Source organism: Urocitellus parryii, chromosome 1, assembly GCF_045843805.1.
Source record: "Urocitellus parryii isolate mUroPar1 chromosome 1, mUroPar1.hap1, whole genome shotgun sequence".
Lineage (NCBI taxonomy): Eukaryota > Metazoa > Chordata > Mammalia > Rodentia > Sciuridae > Urocitellus > Urocitellus parryii.
Genome location: NC_135531.1, coordinates 18,035,272 through 18,056,909, shown reverse-complemented (window position 1 = coordinate 18,056,909; position 21,638 = coordinate 18,035,272). Strand labels below are relative to the sequence as shown.

At 35.3% G+C, this 21,638-nt stretch overlaps 1 protein-coding gene across 1 annotated transcript in view; it reads right to left on the bottom strand.

The window, feature by feature from the left end:
- Positions 1–21,638, bottom strand: part of Fyb1 (FYN binding protein 1) — a 93,399-nt gene that overhangs the window by 38,661 nt on the left and 33,100 nt on the right. The window contains exon 2 of the mRNA XM_077795497.1: positions 7,986–8,142. Coding sequence (XP_077651623.1) covers positions 7,986–8,142 — 157 coding nt within the window. The remainder of the gene's footprint in view (positions 1–7,985; positions 8,143–21,638) is intronic.

The following is a 21,638-nucleotide window of genomic DNA, read 5'->3' as shown; positions in this document are numbered from 1 at the left end:
CCAAAATCCAGGGACAAGTCCTGCCAAAAAATCAAACTAAAATAAATAATAAAACAATAAAAAAAATTCATGAGGTCACCTCTACATCCAACTGTCAATCTACTAGAAATACAGAAGAAAGAGGAACACTAAACTGCATTATAGAGAAGCAATCAGCAGAAACTAGACTATGGGTAATTACAGTATTCACAAACTACTTGGCTTTCTCAACAAATAAATTGCAAAGAATAAAAAAAGGACATGGAGGATAAACCTATGTCTTAAAGAGAAGTATAAACATAGAGGCTAACAAATAGATGTAGATTTTGGATTCTGTTCAAACTGAAAACACACATGAACACGATGTTAAGAGACAATTGGAAATTTCAGCACTGACTTGATATTTTATATTAATACACAGAGTCTATTTTTAGGGATATGTATGGAAGCTACTAAAACATTATGGATGAAATTATAGTTTTGATAGTTTAGAAAAATATAAGAGGAAGAAAGAGGGTGAGAGTATGAATGAATTGAGACTGAGCATGTGTTCATAATCACCAAAGTCAGTGATGGAAACATGGGGACTTATTATATTATTATCTCTGCCTTTTGTATGCTTAAAATTTTTATAATAAAAAAGTATAAGAATAATTTTAAAAAGTATAAGAATAATTTATTTGCAAATGTTATTGAAATATTAAAGAGAACTGGATGTAGTTTTATTTAGTAGATTTTTGAGTTATGGGGAGGGTTTTGTTTGGTGGGATCATTACATTTGATCATTAGTGGGATCATTAAATCATTAAATTAAAATTGTCTCTCAGATGTTTGAAATGCTTATAAAAGGAATTTAATATGTTATATTTATACATGTAATGTGAAACTTCTAAGGGAGTTTAATAATTAAATTTATAAACAGAACAATGGAAAGAGTTTAGTCTGATCCATTTGAGCTGTCCAAATATTAATCAAAGATCCTCCTGAAAAGAATTCTTTAGATAAAAGTTGCTAGATGTGCAAATAGAATACAAGTTATATAATGTAAACTAAAGTACTTAAGATAAACTAGGACTCTGAATCATTAACTTTAATGAATTGAATATCAGGTAAAAAGAGATCAAGACACACTGGCATTCTACAGAATGGAGCCTATGGTACTTTTCATGGTGTGCAGGTTCTGTGCAATGGATTCTGTTCTTTCACAGTTTTATTTCTCATATTTGCTCTTATATCAGCTTCTCATTTATTAATACTGAACTTGTGCCCCCTATGGACACTCTCTGGTTTCATTTCTCCTTGATTAGCCCAGCTTCCTTTCTCTGAAATAATCCTCTCTTCTCCTCATGTGCTGTTGTGGCCCTCCTGTGCTGTGTATCCTGAACACAGCCTCTGCAGAGTGACCCCCAGCTCCCCAAAGCCCATTAATTGCTCCCTCCATGTGTCATCCACCCATCCTTTAACATGACTATCTTGGATTATTTTGAAATTATATAACAATTGCTTACGGCCTTCTCTTCTCACTACCAGACTGCAATGCCCTTGAAGAAAGGGGTTGTCACTTTGGTGCTTAATTTATTATTATGATTATCATTTTTAGAAAGCTATTAAAAAGAAATCCTGTCATAGTAGAACTTTGATTTTTATGAAATAATGATGTAATAGTAACACCGAGAGACTTTTATTACTGAAGTGAATTATTATCAGTGAAAAAGGATATTGAATAGAAAATACCACTGGACTTACTTCCTAAAACACCTGAATTAATAACAAATCCTTGCAAAATGAAGGGTATTTGTGTAGCATATTCAGATGTGTGTGCCTGTACCTTTATGCAAAGCATTTATTACCCATAGATGTTTGCTTACATACATTGATTCATGGATCCAACATCTCTGCCATTTTATATAGGCTTGAGTTTATAATATGAATAACATTAAAATATTCAATAAATATGAAACAATGGCCACAATAGAAAGAGCAGGCAGGAATAAAGGGGAAAAGATAAGAGAAATAGGTGCAAATGTCCTGAATAAACCCAGACCAAACTGACACCAATTTGAATAAACCCAAACCAAACTGTCTCCAATTGTTCAAAGTATGCCAGGCATTGAGAAAAGCTGCACATCGAGAGTAAGAAAAACAATGGAACTAGTCACAACCAAAGACATGAAAACCCAGTAGAGGGAGGGGCAGAGGAGAAGAAAAGGAAACTTATCAGATGTGATAATAAGTCTATTCAAGAAGCCCTTTCACCAAAGTTCTTTGTTTTGATGCTATGGCATCAAAATAAAAGGAAAAGTGAAGTTAATTTATTATCATGACTATCATTTTTAGAAAGCAATTAGAGGTCTATTTCCTGACATTTAAAGATGTAAAGCTGTTGATCTTTAGATCTTATTTGCTATTCATGAATTTAGCTTTTAATTACCAGGTATTTTTTTTAAAGGAAGGAAGAGGAAATCTAAGTTGTGCACTTTGTTCCATACCTGTCCTTATCAAGAATACAATCCTGTGACCTTCCCTCTGGAATATGCCTTCCTCACACTTAACCCACAAGGAATTTTAAAACTTTGACTTGCCTAAGACAAATATTTTCCAAGTGGAGTTAGGTAAGACTATCTGGCGGTGGTCAACTGGGATGGAAAGTCTCAGGTTGTGGAAAATTCTAAGCATTTCTGATTACTTGAAAGGTTGCAATGGTAAATTCTTACCCCAAACAACCCCTTCAACTAACTTTGAATAGTCTGAGGGGAGGAGCTATTTACCTTTTCCTTCTCTCACTCTGGTCACTTCCTATCATTTATTATTTCTCATCACCCCACTTTTCCTGTCTCATTATTATTAATAATATGTAATTTGTTTTGTGTGCCAAAACACTCAACCATTGGTTCAGTTTTCATGGGAAGAATTAGTTAGGCTGTTAAAATTATAATTCGTGTACAAAATGATACCAAGACATGTGTCCCATTGAAAGATGCTGATTTGAAACTGGATAATGATAAACGTGGTCTTTGGATCCATTTCGGTTCTTTAAAAAGTAAAATAGCAGAAAATGTAGATGAACTGTATTCTGACCACTAGGTGGGGAAATGATACAAGTTAAAATACATATAACTTTGGCCTCACCTACTTAATTTTCAGTTATTTATGATTTTCTGATTCTTAGCAGCCTTCAGTCTTTTACACGTTCAAGATATTCTAACCCACATGACATAATACAGTTTCTTCTGGGAACAGCTTCAGAAGCGGCAGAACAGGCTGCAGGGGATAGATAGAGGCCTCCTATCTCTTGCAATTCCTGCCTTGATCCCAGTTAGAGATTCTACTGTACACCCCAGGGAGAACTATAACCTTATCAGTCATTTGGTTTTGGGGAAAGCCAGTCCCTCCTTAGGTTGAAGTTACTTTAGTCTTTGATTCTAGGAATTCTTCCCCCGCTACATTATCATGTTTTCCTCTTTACTGGATCTTTCCCGTCAGCATACAAAATTGCTACTATTTCTACATTTAAGAAAATGCTCTTGATTCAGGTTCTCCCACCAATTATTGTCCCATTCTTTGATTTTCTTTTCTCCTTAAAGAGCTATCTCTATGGGCTCTTTCCAGTTCCTCCCATATCCTCCTCTTTTAAAGCTACTTGGTCAGACTTGCAAGCCCCACCCACCTGCCATGTCATTCCTTGACCTTCCCACCCTCCCTTGTTGGGCCTTCAGTAGCCTCTGAAACGCTGGCTCGCAGCCTCCTCCCAAGGTGCTCCCTTTACTTGGCTTCCAGGGCACCTACTATTTTGGTTCTTCCCTTTTCCTCTCCTTTGCCCCTTCTTTTCCCAGGCCTCCTGGAGTTGGAGTGCCAAGGTCTTACTTCTTGTTTTTGCTCTTTACCCTCTTTCCTTATCTTAACCAACCTCATGACTCTAAGTGTAGAAGATGTTCCCGGGCCTCTCAAATCTGTATCTTTAACCCAGGACTTTCTCTGAAACTCACCACTTGTTAGACCCAGTTACCTCCTCAACGTTTCCACTTGAATCTTGAGCGATGACCTTAAACTTCACATAACCATGATCTCCTATCTTCCCTGCCCCCAAACCTGTTCCCCTGCAGCCTTCCCATTTCAGTTCATCCTTACGGTTGCTCAGGCCAAAAACCTTGGAATCCTTCTTGATCCTGCATTTTTATTTTCATACCCCAACCTAAATTCTGTTGTTTTTACCTTCAAAATACATCCAGAGTCTGGATATCTCTCACCACTGCCTCCACCGCTGCTGTCCTGACTGGAGTCACCTCCATATCTTGCCTGAGCTTTTGCAGTATTTGTCTAATTGGTTTCACTGCTTTGACATCTCCCCACCCATTGTCTCTTCTGAGCACAAGGTGATATGGTGATATTGAAGGTGACATTGATAAAACATGGTCACTGCTCTGCTCACGCCCCAGGGTTTCATTTCACTCTATCTCTATCCAAGACCCTACGCGAGCTAACTCTTTTCCTAATACTCCTTCCCTCGCTCTCTCTGCTCCAGGTGGTTACCTCCTCCCTAGTCCTTGAACATCTTAGGCCTTTTTCCAGCTGCTCTCTCTGCCTTGAAGAGTCTCTCCCCAGAAGGTGTCATGACTGACTCCCCTTCTTCCTGGCATCTTTGTTTCTCTAGCTGCTTCCCTTCTCCGTTTAAAGTTGCAGTTGCTGTCCCCAACACCTTTCACACTCTACCACCTAACCCTGCTTCATTTTCTCCCACAGCACTTGACACTTCCTGTTACAGTAATCTGTTGTTACCTGTTTATGATTTTTGTTCCTTTTTCTCTTCCCCTGTGCTTTATAAAGGGAGAGCTACTTGCTTTGTCCACTGATGGTTTCGGATTCCAAAACCACAATGGAGTGACTAGAAAAAAAGTATTCGTCAAATGAATGTTAAAAAAACAAAAATAAACAAACAAAAAAACTATCCAATCTTCACTTGATAGTGACCTTTGATTAGAAAGGGAGGAACATTTACAGGCTGGCAGGGTACTTGGGGACTCATGCACACATTTGGAAGGGTGACAGGAGGCCCAGAATCACCCATACCTTCCACATTTCTACTTTACCCATGAATTTCCCCTTCATGTGAATTATAAACTTTTGAGCCGGAATATTGAGACCCATTTTGGTTTCGTTTTCTCTATGTATTTATCTAGCTTCCCCTTCCTTGGGGGATTTTTCTAAACTTAGATATTTCCTCATTGTGGAATTTACTTGAGCTGCCTAATGACAGCTTAACATTTTTGACATTTTTTTCTTTTGAAAAGAACATTATCTTATAGGTGTCTTTAGCTTTCACATCTTCTCTTTTCTCCATATTATAATTCACTTTCAGAGACTCCAAATACAGATTGTCCAGGCAAAGGAACATCTAAATCTCTTTTTTCTCTCCATTTTTGTTCAAAGAGGATGCATTTTGAGAAGTTGGCAACTGTCAGATGAATCACATTCTAACAGGAGTCCTTAATAAGATAGAAATTAAAATAAGGTCAAGTTTACTATTATTAGTGTATTTGCTAATCTCTGATGAAAACAATATTATGGGTAAGAATCTGAGCCTGGCCGACTGGCAGGCCCTTCTCAACTTTCCTTTATTTGTCAGAATTTCTCTCAAAGCAGAAAAATTGACCAGAATCCTAAAGAAATAATAGCCCATGTTATAAGACGTTTGGAAATCTTTCTTTCTCCCACAGCTTATTTCTTATCATGATGTATTCTAGGGAGTAGGTTTGCAGAGAAGAGTCACTATAGCAGGCCTGGATTTGCTATATTTTAGGACAGTCTGCTACCAAGGTTTTCCCAAAGTTCACATATGGGAGCTCAGCTTCTACAGAGTCCTGTACACTGATCTGAAGAGTTGTCTAATGGGGACGAATGCTTTCCTGCATGTAGACTACGGAAATAATGAGACTTGTAGTGAACACCTGCTTTCCTTCTAGGATTCTGCTATTTTGGTGGTTGCTTTGTAGAAAGTGCTTATGTAATCAGCCCCAAGTAGAAACTTCGGGAACCAACTCTAGTGGGCTTCCCTGGGAAGCACTATGAGATGGGCATTGCAGTTGCATAGCTGGAGCAAGGAGTGTTCTTACTGTGGCCCTCCCAGGCCTGCAAGGAGAGAACTTTGAAAGCCTGTGCTTGGATACTTCCAGATGATGCCTCTGTCTTCCCTTCTTTACAGCAAAGAAATCTCAGTGCTACTGTAGGTTGAGTTCTGCAAGCCTTTTCAGTGAATTACCAAAATATATGGGTGGTTTGAGGGACTCCTGAAATAGTAGGAATAGTGTTACATGATCTTCCTCAATTTTTCCTTAATTTCTTCAATCAAATAATTACCAGGGTCCATGCCTTATTAATTTTCAGGAAGTCATGCTCACATCACTTATTAAAATTCCTCACTAGATTTACACTACATTCAGAAATCTTACTGAAGCCAGAAGCTGCGACAGGGTCGCACAATAAAATCCAGAGTAACTAAAATGGGTAACTAAATGGGTTAAACTTGTGAATAGAAAAAAAATGAGGAAAAATAAACATGGTTTTATATGTATATATATATATATATATATATATATATATATATATATACACACACACACACATATATATATGAAAGGAAAATAATTTATGTAGAAATCAGGTATATATAAGAACATGTGTTGACTGTTATTTTTGTTAAACTAATATTTATTTAACCTTTACATGTTAGTAGGCAGATATCTTATACTCTTATTTGTTAGCTAGATCTCAGTGGGTAGTAGCATATTTAAATTAGCATTCATAAACAAATGCCCAGGTGTACAGTTAAAGTAAAAATGTAAAGCAGGCCATAGATAAGACAATAATTACCATGCTGCTCCAACATCTTTACTTACTACTATCTTTAAACCTCTATAAAGCACACTAAGGTGAAAAATAGCAGTGGCTACCCATAACAAATATGTTTTTAATACTGGCTCAACTGGTACCATGAAGCATCAAAGAAAAACTTTCAATCTGATACTATCATTAGCCATGTCTATCACATGGATTGTGGGGAGCAAATTATTTCACTGTAAATTCTATCAATCTGGTAAGAATATTGAGGTAAAGGAAAACTGTGTATGTGGGACATTACTTATTTGCGGCAAATAACATGAAACAACTTTCTAGAAGAGAAAAGGAAAGATATAGCATGTTTTACTATATACGATGAGCTTGCCTTTGATGTTTTAAATTTCTTTTTTCAAACAACATTTCATTCTGTTCCAATCCTTCACTTGTTTTTTCCTCAATCACTGACTGGTAAATTACAGGTACAGAGCTCAGGCATAACAACCCATAGAGTTAACACTTCTAAATTGTCTAAATGCAAGTAGAAGAGAAGTTTTCAAGGTTTTAAACACTCTACCAAAAATTCTGAAAGATGAGAAAAAACCTCATTAAAAATTTTAATAGAAGTTAATTATCTTAGTGGTTTAAACATACATTTACTTTGTCCTCAGACTGACAGTGGTTCAAATTTCTACTATTTCTATTCATGTAATCTTGGAGAAGTTACTTGGCCCTCATCTATGAACTGATAATACCACCAGCTTGATACAGTTGTAGAAATTACTTGTGTAAAAAAGCTAGGACATCATAAGCTATCATAAAAGATGGTGTTCATGGTGGTGATGATTATAGTGGCTGAGATGGTGGTGTTAGAGGAGATGGTGGTGGTATGCTGATCTCAGAAAGCTTCAGAACTTGCTAAAGGCAGTAGAAAGTTTCTTCAAATGAATTTTTAAGGGGAAACTCAACAAGAGACAGAAAAAACAAGAGCTGCTCAGTCTTAAAAGGGCATGGATGTATGAGAGCTACCTGCTCAGCAAGCTCTTCTTTCTGCCCCTGGCCCACCCATGCTACCCCCAAATTTTAACATGGAGCCCTTAGCTCTCAGCCAAGCATACTTTGAAAACCTATGGCAAGACATTGGTGAAGAAATGGCAAGATTATCTTTTGCTTACTTGAGGTCAAAGGAAGGTTTAATATTTCTGGGAGGTAGGTTTGGGACTGGTGGCTGTGCTGGGTGAGATGCTGGCAATGGTGGTTGGCTGGCTGGATGGGATGGTGGAGTTGGTGGCAGGGTAGTTGTTGAGTAAGACGGCTGACCTTTGCTGATACCTAGAAAGCAAAGAATACAATATCATGAGTTAAGACAAATATTTAAAATATTTAAAAACTGGCCATTATTCCAAGTACGCAGAAATGAGAATCTTGAATATAGCCATGTCAGAAATGCATCCCAAGTTGAATGAGTGTTTTAAAGAACCTAATATTTTAATGGGACATGACATTTTAGATGTTATATTTCAAAAGAAAATTTCTTAGAATCAATTCCCACTATTCGAAAAATTTCTCTTATCTTTTCTGAACTTATTTGGATATATTTTTTTGTGTGTGTGTGATTTTGTTTTGGATTTTGTGAACAACTCTGCATCAATTTTATACCACATTTTTCATGATGTTGCAAATACAGGTTATTTTTCATTATTTTAGACCAAAGAGATTTATTTTTGGATCTTCTCTCTTAGGTAATACATTTTTGTTTTTGACAACCTTTTTAATAAGTTATGTTGTGCTTTAGGAGTAGTTTTTAAACATTAAGATCTATTAAATCATCTCACAAGTAAGTCATGTACGTTATATAAGTTATAATGTAAACATTAACAAAATTAAATAGATGTGTATCACCAAAATACCATCACCTAGCAATAACTATTGAGTTACATAAATTTTAGAATATTTTTATGAACATTTATGCTTTTCTGGGAGAGGAGCAAAATAGGAGACCATTTTTCTATTTTACTACCAGTTTTTACTCTGTTTCCTCAATATTAGTAAGTTTCTTTCCAGGTTAATATAATCACAATGTAATTTTTAAGAATTGAACAGTTTTTCTTTACATAGACACCATGATTAAAAATATAACTCTTCTTATTCATTCATGGAAACTAAAATGTTTGTCTCATAAAAGAATGGAATAATACAGTGATCACTAGCAGCTGCAAACGGCAGAAGGGAAAGGGGAGGGAAAGAAGTGAGATCAAGCAAGCAAAACACTGTGAGAAAAGAAAGCACAGAGAGATGAGAAATCAGTTCTGTTTTTCTCTACACAGTGCGGTAACTACTGATTACAACATTCTTATGATGTGTTTCAAAATAACTTCGAGAGTATGAAAGTTCCAAACACAGAAAAATAATTAATGTTTGAGGAGATGGAAGTACTTATTACCCTGATTTCATCCTTACACATTGTACATATGTAATGAATTATCATCCTTGTACATATAAATACATGCAAATTTTACATTTCAACTTAAAAAAAATCAACACAGGGCCCAAATATTTCATAGTTATATTATTTTTTTTCCTTTTTGCTGTAATAAAAAATTGGCTATCTTTGTACATCTCTTTAAATTTTTTTTCTTTGGACAAATTTCCATAAGTAGAAATGCATGGTCAAAGATAATTTTTAAAGTATTTGAGACAAAATATCAAGTCATTTTCCAAACAAATATCAACAGAGAGCTTCATCAGTTAGTATATGAGGGCCTGTTATGTGTCTGTCAATCGTAGCATTATCATGTTTTGAACCTTTGACAATATACTAGGGAAAATATTTTTACCTTCTTGTTTTAATTTCATTTTTTACCAAAATGGCACAGGCTCAATAACTGGCAAGTCAATGCCAAATAACATATAACAAAAACAAAATTTTGCTCTTCCTACTGGAGCTCATTTCTTTTGCATTTGTGTAACTCAACACTCTACTATTGCATGTTCTATTTGGTAGAGGTAGGTTTTCCCTCTCTTCTCCTCCTCCTTCCAATTAGCAAGCCATTACTCTTTTTGATGAAAACTGACTTCATTGTTTTCGTTCTCATAATTTTGTAAATGTTAGTTTTTGCTGAGCCAAAGAGAATACTATGATTCCATTTTTTTTTCTCATTCAACTTACTGTTTTCCTGGAATTAATAATTGCCTCATTTTTATCAATTTCAAGGGTTTCCTTTGGCATTCTTCCCATAATTCTCAATGGTCCTGTAAAGTGCCTCAGAATCATGTTTTGCAGAATTAAACCTGTCAGGTAATTTATCAGTTCCAGTGCATTGTCCCTGTCCACTTGCTGTAATCTGACCTGGTTGCTTTTAAGTTCTACAGCAGAGCACTCACCCTAGAACTTCTCTTTGCCAGCATCATGGCTCTGCTGTACCAAGAGAAAGAGCTGCAATGAACACTGTGGAGCCAGAGTACCTGAGTTTAAACTGAGTCCACTACTTATTTTCTGGAAATAATGCCAATTATTGAGCATGTGCCATTTTGATAAAAAAACGAAGTTAAAACAAGAAGGTAAAAATATTTCCCATAGTAAAAAATGTGTCGCCTCATAGAGTTCTGTGACGACTTATGATCTAACAAATGTAAAATACATAGAACAGGTTCTTGCAGATAATAATCTCAGTGTTTCCTTTTTCATTCAATAAATGTTTAATGAAAGTCTACTGTGTGTCAAGCTGTATCTTACGTACTAGGAACACAGAAGAGATGAAACACAAAAATTATGCTTTTATGGATTTGAGGTGATAGACAACAAATAGATAAATAAAAGATGATATATATCATATACATTTTGGTGAAAAGTGCTATAATTGGTGTAAAGATTATCTAATGGTAAACTACTGGCATTTCTTTCCAACTCTTAATTCCATGACCTATGATAGACTGAACTGGTCATGGTAAGAGTGTTTATCTTGGGGAAATTGGAAACACTGCAGATCTGGACTCATCTTTGTGTTGATTGTTAAGGTTGAGTACGTGATGGAGAAAATGCTGACAATGCAGATTAGATTTAAGTGTGTCATTTCTGTAGTGATTACATTGGGAATAGTATAAAAATTGGGCAAGAATTTGGCAAAAATATTTACAGCTGATAGGTATTATCCCAGAGCACATATTACTGACAAATGAGTGAAGTTTTGATATATATATTTTTATTATCTCAAATTTGTTCACTTGTTAATATAAATGAAAATATCAATCAGCATTCAGGTTGGAGCTACACTCATTTATTAGTTGCAAGCACAGATTAGCTACCAGATATAAGAATTGGGTATATGGAATTTTCAACAAAGAATGTTGCTTATTTTATTGTTATTTGATAATAATCGCTATACATTCTTACAGCAGTAACATTTATTACACCTATGTATACATATCTCTCTCTCTCTCTCTCTCTCTCTCTCTCACACACACACACACACACACACACACATACACACACAGTTTTTTCTGATAATGTGTTGTTAAATATTTGCCAGTGTACCTTTGCTGGCACCTACAAATTCCTAGGTTCTATTGGCTAAACAGTGAGTAGAATTACTTTTATTTTCTCTTTTGCTTTGATCCTCTTTCTCTTTGTTTTTCCTCCATTCACTTTCTGATTTCTTTGGCTTTAAAATTATGCATGTTTTCTAGTTTCCCTAAATATGGACTTTGTTTCTTTTAGCTTCCTTGTTTTGGGGTGATTTTTTTTTTCCGAGAAAAAAAGTAGTGCTATCTTAAAAAAATTTGTTTTAATTTTACATGCCTTTGAGCACTAATGTATTTTCTCCATGTTTCTAACCACGTTTCTTTTAAAATACATTATCTATTTAAATCATGTGCCTATATTTTAAATAGCATTTCCCTTTCCTTAGTGGTTCATAAACTCTCCTTTCTAAGGGTATTAATCTTTTTCTCATATGGATGAACAGAATACAATCTGGATGTTTTGTTTCCTGTTTTTGCCTGTTCATACATTAAGAAAAATAATAACCAATAAAAACTCTCTTAAAAGTCTTTGAAGAGAAAATAGGGATCTACCAGTTGGAATATATATAAGGCACATTCTCAAATTGCTTATTACCTGAGGATGCACTTGTATCCTAAAAATCCTATGGGACCTCTGTTGCATATGTGGTTTGTTGTTTAATGAAATGTCATTATGCAGCTCATGATTGTGCTTAATTATTTGAAATGCTTCTTTTTTTCATAGAGTAAGCATCAAAAGTTTAGTAAATTTGACAGAAAGAAGGCATCTCATTATTGTATTTTATAAATAATGTGGTTCAGTAGATTTAAGGAGAACAGAAGCCTGCATGAATGGATGTTAATAAGTTATTTTCCAAATGAAAGAAAAATGTTTATTAGCCATCTGTGACCTACCTTTTCATGGAAAAGATTATGACAAGCAGGAGGGGTCACAATATGAGAGCACACTGGGACCTGGAGGTGAGAAGTTATAGACTTAGTTTGGAGAATGGTGAGTCTTTTGAACTGGCAACATTGGAAGTGCACTTACATGGAAACCTGTGGACTTTTCTGCCTTTACACAGGCTTATGAGATTTCTTGATGAGGCATCTGTGGTGAACCCTTGCTGTTCTGCTTATCTGGATCTATTCTCCTTGCCTTGGTTATGGTGATCTGAGCAACCCAGGAAAGGGTGTGATGACTTTTCTATTGGACTTGGAATAAAAAGGTAGTTTTTGATTGTTGGCAGCCATCTTGCTACCACGAGGATGGGGCTTTCCTGAAAGTGGAGTGAAGTCAGAAGAAGGCAGGACTCAGAGATGAAGAGGGACTGGTGGGATTGGGAATACAAGATATCTTTGAAATTTTTTAATGATAATCTAAAAGACTTCATGAGACACGGAGCTAACTGTTTAAGTGTAATGTTCCTCATCAAGTTTGAGTGAACACATGTTAAAGTCTTCCTGTGTTATACTGGTATGTACCACTGAAACATTTTGCTTTGCAAAATCTCTGGTCACTTTCAAATTCTACCAGGAATAAATTTGCATGTATACAAAATAATTCTAAGGAAAAGCATCTGAGTTTCTGGAGGAAAAAAATCTCCACATAGATAGACTTATCCTAAAGTAAAGTGATTAACTATAAAATCTTCATGTGTACTTTATAATGCTTAATAAAACACAGTCCAAATTTGTGCACAATGTGTCAAAATGTGTTCTGTCTTCTATGACTAATTAGAACAAAATAAAAAATAAAAAAAACACAATTAATAAAATAAAGATTCTCAAAAATTAAAATGTGTTTTTTTTTCACATGAAAGGAAGAGGGATGATGAACTATAGAACAATAATGAGAAGTGGATAGAAACAATAAATCTTTAGAAAAACATGAAGAGTAATGACATTAAATAACATCAATAAGTCACTTAATTTTAGCAGGGGACATATTTGGCATTTTACATATGTAATCTTATTTTTCCTTATAACAACCCCAGGGGGTATATGTTATTACCTAGTTTCCATTTGCTAGTTAGGAAAGCTCCAAGATTAGAGAGTTGGTAAGCAACAGAGTCAGTTTCTCATGATGTCTATGCCCCTTCTGCTATTTTCTGCTTCAGAAGTAATACAATGGAAATTATTGGTAAGTTCAAATAGACACATTACCAAACTTTCCTAAGATCTGGGTATAAGGCCAACTTTTTAATTTGTAGCTTTCTTCTTAGTATGATTTTATAAGAGTGTTTTCAGTTTAATACAGGGTAGATCTGACTTTAGAAACTATAAAGCTCATCTATATGGTATTTGGGATGCTAAATTTGTGGTGCTTCAGAATTTGACTTTGGAAACCAGGTAGCAGGCATATAGTCAGTCATGCAGGAGGTAGGAGGAAATGGATTCCCAGACATGATGACTGATGTGGGTTGGCTGGGAAAATACAAACCAACCCTGCAGAACAGGAATTGAGGAATTTGAAGTAAAGACAAAAACAAAAACAAACAAAAAAAAAAAAAAAGGGGGGGGATTTAAAAGGTATGACTTCAGGGGAAAGAACAAGGAGTTTAGGTTTTTGATGTTTTCAAGACTCAGAGATGTGAAATTTGAGATAGAACACCTAATATTCTGATGTATAAATAGAACTTGTCCCCCAAATCTTGCAGAGATTGCTTATGGTTTTTAAAATACAGAAACTGAAAAAAACGATTTGGAATTCCTTCCTCCAAGAATGACAGGCTCACACGTAGATATAGATCCCTGTGGATGGTTCATATGGGCATTTTTGTTGTTGTTGTTGTTGTTTAGTTTTACATGGCACACTAGTCTCATAGATAGGATGACTCAGCAAAGTGGATCAATCAGGTACATTTGCAACCCACTACCCACTCTCATTCGAGAGAAACAAAGGAACTCTGTGCTCTAGGCATTTTGAAAGAAGTTCATGTTTTTAAGAAGGAAATAATGGGCATTTTGCTAAAACATCAAAAGAGAACTTGAACCACTAATGTCAAAAAAAAAAAAAAGAGAGAGAATTGACTGTGTCTGTAGGAGGGAGCAGTTCATACTGGTTCTAGAAGAAATGAGGATTGGAATAAAGGGGAGAGAAATTGCAAAACCTTCTACCACACAAAAACAACTTTCAAGAATCTAGGAAGTTAACAAACTCCACTCCATATTTCCATCCCTTCTCATTTTGAAAGTTCAGAAGAAACCTTGCACAGGTCACGTGCCCCTGGTCAGGCATATCCAGATGGGTGGAACCCCAGGCCCCTTTGCCAGGAGGAAATGAGGCCATCCATGAGTCACAGGGTGCCCAGGAGGTTACCTGGCCCTGCCCTGAATGGTGACTTCAGTCCACAGAAATACAGGATACCTTAAGTTGTGATATTTTTGTCTGGATCTAAAAATCCTATAAACAGAAAAACAGAATTGAAGGTAAGGAAAGAAGGAATGGGAAGAAAAGGGTAGAGATGCGTGGAGAAAACAACATAAGGATAATAGTATATTCATAGGGAATGGAAATTGTACTATTTCACAAGCTTTGAATTTTAGATTTTTTCTGCTAATCAAAATACTGGTTCTAGATATTATCACAATACTCTTGCAACAAAAGAGCTAGGAGGACTCAGGAATTCTACCTCATGGACTATGATTTTTGTGATGTTAGTCTAAAAAGTCAGTTGTCTCCTTCATGTCCAGAGAGATCAAAGGAACATCTAGAGACCTACTTCTCAAGTTCCTTTATAATCTATTCCTTTACAAAACCCAAAGACATGCCACCATATTGCTCCCAGCTGCCACGAAACCCTGACTCTAATCTAGTCATTTTTATTTTGATACCATTGGGATGTCTTAGAATCAGACTGCACATTAGAAAACTCTGATTTTTGCTATCAGTTCTATCAACAGAGAGTTATTTATCTTTGGAAAATCAGTTACCTTCCATATAATTTGTTTTCTCCATCTGTCAAATGGGAATAATGTGAACCCAAATACTTCACAAAGGATTAAATGAATTAATAAATGTGAAATTATCTTCAAAAGCCTAAAGCATTATGTAAACATAAAAGATGGTCACACAAAGATAAGGAGTGGCACAAAATCATTTCTAGGTTATCCTGACTTAACAAATCTGAAAGTAATTTACATAATTTTCTCACTTACTTATTGGGAAATTATAAAATATCTGCTCTAGAATTTAATTATTGAATTGGCAACTTGGCATATAGAATTTTATCTTCTCTGGGGCTGGCTAGGCAAGTAGCATTGCGCATCCAAACAGGAAGAAAATCCCATATGACACTTCCAGATTCTGGATCAGGAAACCTTGCCCTAAGTATTTTGTAAAACAATGCAGGTGGACACTTAGTGAAACTCTTACAGTTGCAGGATCATGCACGTCCATTCACACCTAGCTGAACTTAGCTTTCTCAAGACCAAGTCTTTCTGAGATCTTAATGCTTTTATGATCATGGCTGCTTCCCACCTCCCCACATTTTCAGACCCTATCCTTTTAACTTTACCTTCTATTTTGCTAAGAACACGGGAGCCCTCCAACTGACCAGTCCCACTTGTTCTTTATTCTGACTTAAATTTTCCTTGGATCTTTTCTTCCTTATTTCCTTTGTTCCCAGTTCTCTGGGAAAATATCATTCCTACTTGCCAATATTAATAATGTTCTTGGTTCCCATCAGTGCCTGCTTCCTTACACAGTCTGCTCTATTAATTAACTCTTGCAATGGCATCAAGGAGGAAACACCTATTAAGCAACTACTGTGTGCTTTGAACTGTGTGCTTCATCTTCTTCCCAATCCCCCTGTACTGGGAGTTGGACCCAGGATGCTCCACCACTGAGCCACATCCTTAACCCCTTTTTAATTTTTTTTTTAATTTTTAGGAAAGCTTTCATCAAGTTGCTAAGCCTGGCCCTGAACTTGTGATCCTCTTGCCTTAGCGTCCTAAATTGCTGGGATTACAGGTGCATGTTACTGTACCTGGCATGGGCTATAGCTTCATTTTTTAAGATACACTTTCAGTAACCAGAGTATGATGTACTGTACTGGAGAAAAATAACAGTGTTTCCTACCCTTATCCTCCTCTAGGGACTACTGGCATTGCTTCTACCCCTGACAGCCAAACTTCTTGATATGAAAGTCTATATTTGCCACTTCTGTATTGTCCTTGGGTGGTCTCATGGCAGAGTGAAGCATGAAAAGATTCTGGGATAGAGAGGCTTGGATTTGAATTCAGACTCCACCACTTTTACATTAATCTTCTATTTTTTATTACTCCACATAGGGACTTTGATAAGTTGTTTTACTCCCTCAAACTTCATTTTCTCATCTGTGAAATGATCAATAACCCACTTTGCAGAAGGACTTGACCCACTGTAGCTCTCAGTAAATGGTCCCATTTTTCTTAGTTACAACTTGATCAGCTGTGTCATTGACACATTGCTATCTATCCACCTTTGCTGTAAACAAAAAACAAAAACAAAAACAAAACCTTCAAAATACCTTTTCTCCAAACCAGTTATCCTCCATCCTGGTTCTTTTAGGAAATCTTAGAATTAAGAACAAGAAGTTTAATTCCAACTCCCTAAATCCAACCCCAATATGTACCAAAACAACTAAATATACTACTTTTATATTTTTTGAAAACTAATCATACCAGAAGTAATTTTCAGCCTGAGAATATGAACAGTTTGGTGGGAAGGATACTACTGGACAACCACTAGTTCACTTTTGGCCTCTACAGATTTCTCTGTTCTGGACATTGAATATCAAGGGTATTATATGATATTTGTGGCAGTTTCTCTTTTCACTTAGTTCATTTTTGCAGTTCAATCATGTAGCAGATAGCAGTACTTTATTGTTTTCTATGGCTGAATTATATTCCATTGCGTGGATCTATCACATTTGTTTATTCATTCATTAGTTAATGTACCTGTGTTTCCAATTTGTATCTGTAGGAAAGAATACCTCTATGAACATTAATGTACAACTCTTTTTTTTTAAAATTTTCTAAGAGAGAGAGAAAGAGAGAGAATTTTAATATTTATTTTTTTAGTTTTTGGCGGACACAACATCTTTGTTTGTATGTGGTGCGGAGGATCGAACCGGGGCCACACGCATGCCAGGCGAATGCTCTACCACTTGAGCCACATCTCCAGCCCTAATGTACAACTCTTAACGTGGATATACGTTTTCATTTATCTTGGTTATGTGCAAGAGGAGAACTTCTTTTTGTTTGATTTATTTTTAAATTAATTAATTTATTTTAATTAGGTATATATGACAGCAAAATGCATTTTTGATTCATTGTACACAATTGTAGCACAACTTTTCATTTCTCTGGTTGTACATGATGTAGCATCGCACCGTATGTACAGTCATACAAGGACCTACAGTAATGATGTTCATCTCATTCCATTATCTTTCCTGTGAGAAAAACTTCTAAGTAACTCCATGGTTATAATTACAACCTTCTGAGGAATGACAGGTTGTTTCTTATTTTTTTATATGTTTAGATTAGATAATTACAATTATAAAATTATTCTTGTGTTTATGTCTCTGATCATAATCATAAATATATCTATAGGATAAATTCATAGAAAGTGGAGTGGCAAAGTCAAAAGAACTGGGCATCATAACATCTTGATAAATAAATTTTTGGTGAATAAATGTTATTTAGTGAGATTTTACCAATTTATGTAAACTGGTACTTCTACCATACCATAGGAGGATATTATCTGCTTTGCCACTCCCTTACTAACATTGTATGTTATCATATGTGCTAAAGGGTACAAAAAATGCTAAATAATATTGTGATTTAATTTGCATATTTATATGTGAGGCTGAGGAACTTTTCATATGCCCATAAGATATTATACTTGTGTAAGTGCATGTTTCCTTTATATAGAATATTAGAAGTATAGTAACTTGTTAGAAGTATAGTTAACTTGTTTAGATAAGTTGCTGGGAATGATTATTGCCTCTTTTATGATTGGTATTTGATCTAGAATAGAATATTGTATATAATACAGGAATATAAATAGATATTGTTATGTATGCTAAATAATAATACAGGAATACAGGAATATAAATATATAATACAGGAATATAAATAGGTATTGTTATGTATGCTAAATAATAATACAGGAATACAGGAATATAAATATATAATACAGGAATATAAATAGATATTGTTATGTATGCTAAATAATAATACAGGAATACAGGAATATAAATATATAATACAGGAATATAAATAGATATTGTTATGTATGCTAAATAATAATACAGGAATACAGGAATATACATATATAATACAGGAATATAAATAGATATTGCTATGTATGCTAAAGTGTCTTAAAAATTTTCAAAGAATTCACGGCACCCTTCAAGGATGAGGACTTGAAACTCCCAGGTCACTGACTTAGAAAACCTATTTTTACCAAATTCTTTTTTTGTCTGAATTCAAAGTATTTTGTTTTTATCTTCAAAGGATTTGTAAACCATGGTGGATGGGAAATTTTGAAAACCAATTGAGTTGAAAACAAATCAAGTTAATGATATTAGTAAGAAAGCTTTTGCATTGAAAACTGGCTAAGAAAATTTTGGGCAGCCTAGAATAGTCTGTCAAATGGAAAGAAAAGTAATACTGAAACATCAGTGTTTGCTTAGATAATCGAAGCAGAAACTAGGATGGAGGGAAAGAGGTAGAGATCAAAGCAAATCTGATGATCAATGAGAAGAAGATAAGTAAACAAAGGCTTTGATCTCCTGCTTAAACTGTATATCTCAGATCTAACTTTATCATGCAATGTCTTTGAATATTGTTTTTTGTTTTTGATTCTTAAAATTTTCCTTCCTCAATAAGTTTCTTGGCAGTTCAATTATGTGTAACCATGAAACATAAATTGCCTTTATAAATGATTTTTTTACACTCATAAAATAACATGAAATTCCAGTTAGACAATAATTTGCCAATAGATTGCTGACTTTTGAATTTTTCCCTTTTAAAAGGAATGTTAAATATTAAACACTTTATGTTTAACCTTTTAAGAATGCTGAATATTTAAATACTTCAAAAAGGAAAATAAATTCAGTGTGTGACAAAAGTTCTTTCTCAGATGCTCAGACCTTTCAGGGTACCTCTTTTCTACTCTAAAAAGATAAATATCTGGTCAGAAGACAATAACTGCACGTACTTTCTTTTAATGCTAAAAGTCATTTTAAAAGTATTCTCATAATGCATAACAGCAGAAAGAAAGCACTGAAACTCAAATTTAAGAACTCTCCTCGGATTAGCTGCTTTATTTGTTGAGGGAACAGTGACATGTTCTGGATAAATCAAAATGGAGAAATCCTTAGAGAACATTTTAAAAGTAATATCAACATAACCCAGAAATATGGCATCTGTGAGCAGAGAGGGAGCAAACATTCATGTAGCAGAGACACTACCCCAGCCTCAAGGAGTAGGGGAAAGTGGGAGGCAGACTTCCCCAACAACTGTAAACTTGACTCTTGCAGGATCCAAACCAGACATATGCTTGTCCAGCATATTAGGGGTGCACATCTGTGGCGAACATGAGATTAATGCCCTGTCTCAATGGGGTGGCTACTACTGGGCTCCACAGCATTGGAAAAATGTGAAGAATGTCCGGATTTAGCTATGATATCTTCCAATTTTTAAATGTTGACAACTACTAAACTAAATAAATGAGCCAAATATATGAATAAAAACTGTACACCCTGCAAGCACACCTTTGGCCTATTCAGGATCAGTGTCTCTTATTGAAAATACCTGGGACCAGCAGTGTTTTCAGATTTCAGAATATTCATTTACAGATAAGGGAATGTTTTGAGGACAGGACCCAAGTGTAAACATGAAATTCACTTATGTTTCATGTTCACCTTATTCACATAGACTGAAGGTAATTTCATACAATATTCTGAGTGCATCTTCATTTTGACTGTGACCAGTCACATGAAGTCAAGTGTGGAATTTTTGCTTGTGGTTTCTCATGGAGCTCAAAAAGTTTCAGATTTTGGAGCACTTAGAATATTGGATTCTCAGATTAGGATACTCAAATCAATACTTTGTATGAATCTATACAAGACACATTTTTTTTTTTAATGTGGTGCCGGGAATCCAACCTAGTGCCTCATGTGTGCTAAGCAATCACTCTACCACTGAGCTACAACCCCAGCCCCACAAGACACAATTTTTAAACTTTTATTTTAAATTAATAGATATTGATTGTACTTATTTATGGGGTACAGTATAATATTTTGGTGCCTATATGCATTATATAATGATGAACTGAAGATATTTAGGTTATCGATCATCTCAATCATTTCTTTGTGAGGAAAACATTCAAACTTCTCTGTTTTTTATTTATGAGATACAGTATTTTAACTACAGTCACCCTTTTTGTGTAATAGCACCCCGGAGCTTATTCCTTCTATCCATCTGTGTCTTTTGTATCCATTAACCCATCTCTTCCACATGTTCCTTAGCTTCTGGTAACCACTCTTCCATTCTCTGCTTCAATGGGCTTAGCTTTGACATATTTTTTTAAATAAAGAAAGAGGGAGCACCATAAAGAAAACACTTATTAAGGAAACTTGCCTGATCAGATTAGTTCATCCAGGAAGTCAGTCTTTTTCTGCTAAAAACTCAAATAAGTTTGATAGGGTTTTAAAGCCGACCACCAGGCCAGGCGAAGAGTCGAAGGACCAGAATCACCAACAAAAGAAGGCAGAGCTTTCCTGACATGACGGAGCAAGTATTTTCAGCAAAACTCCAAGGGGAGATAGATAAAGTGAGCAGCGCCCACTGTACTGTAAGAGGCACACTGTGTAGACAGACTGAATGCAGAGAGGCTATTCAGTTCCAGTGCTGTCTGTAACAGACAATGACTATTGTAGTTCATGCTGTTTTGGAAGGGTCAACTGTATAGAAGAAAGGAAGACCCCTGAGTCAAAAGACAGCATAAAACCACAAGATGACAAATCAAGACTTAGAGAAGAGAAAGATAAAGAAGATACAACATGGGAGAGAAAACAGAAAAGCTAGACAGAACAGGATGATTGAGTGGAAAGAGCACAAGTTTTGAAATCAGATGATGTGGTGGATGACCAAGGTCCTATTGGAGGTCAGTCTCTCTCCTTCCCTTCTTTTTTTTTAAAAACAAAACCAAACAACCAACCAAACAAACAAACAAACAAAAAATAGGGTAAGTATTTTTATTGCACAAAAAACATAGGACTCATTTCTGGAATGAGCTTTACAATATAGATAAAGTAGACTGCATGACCTCTCCT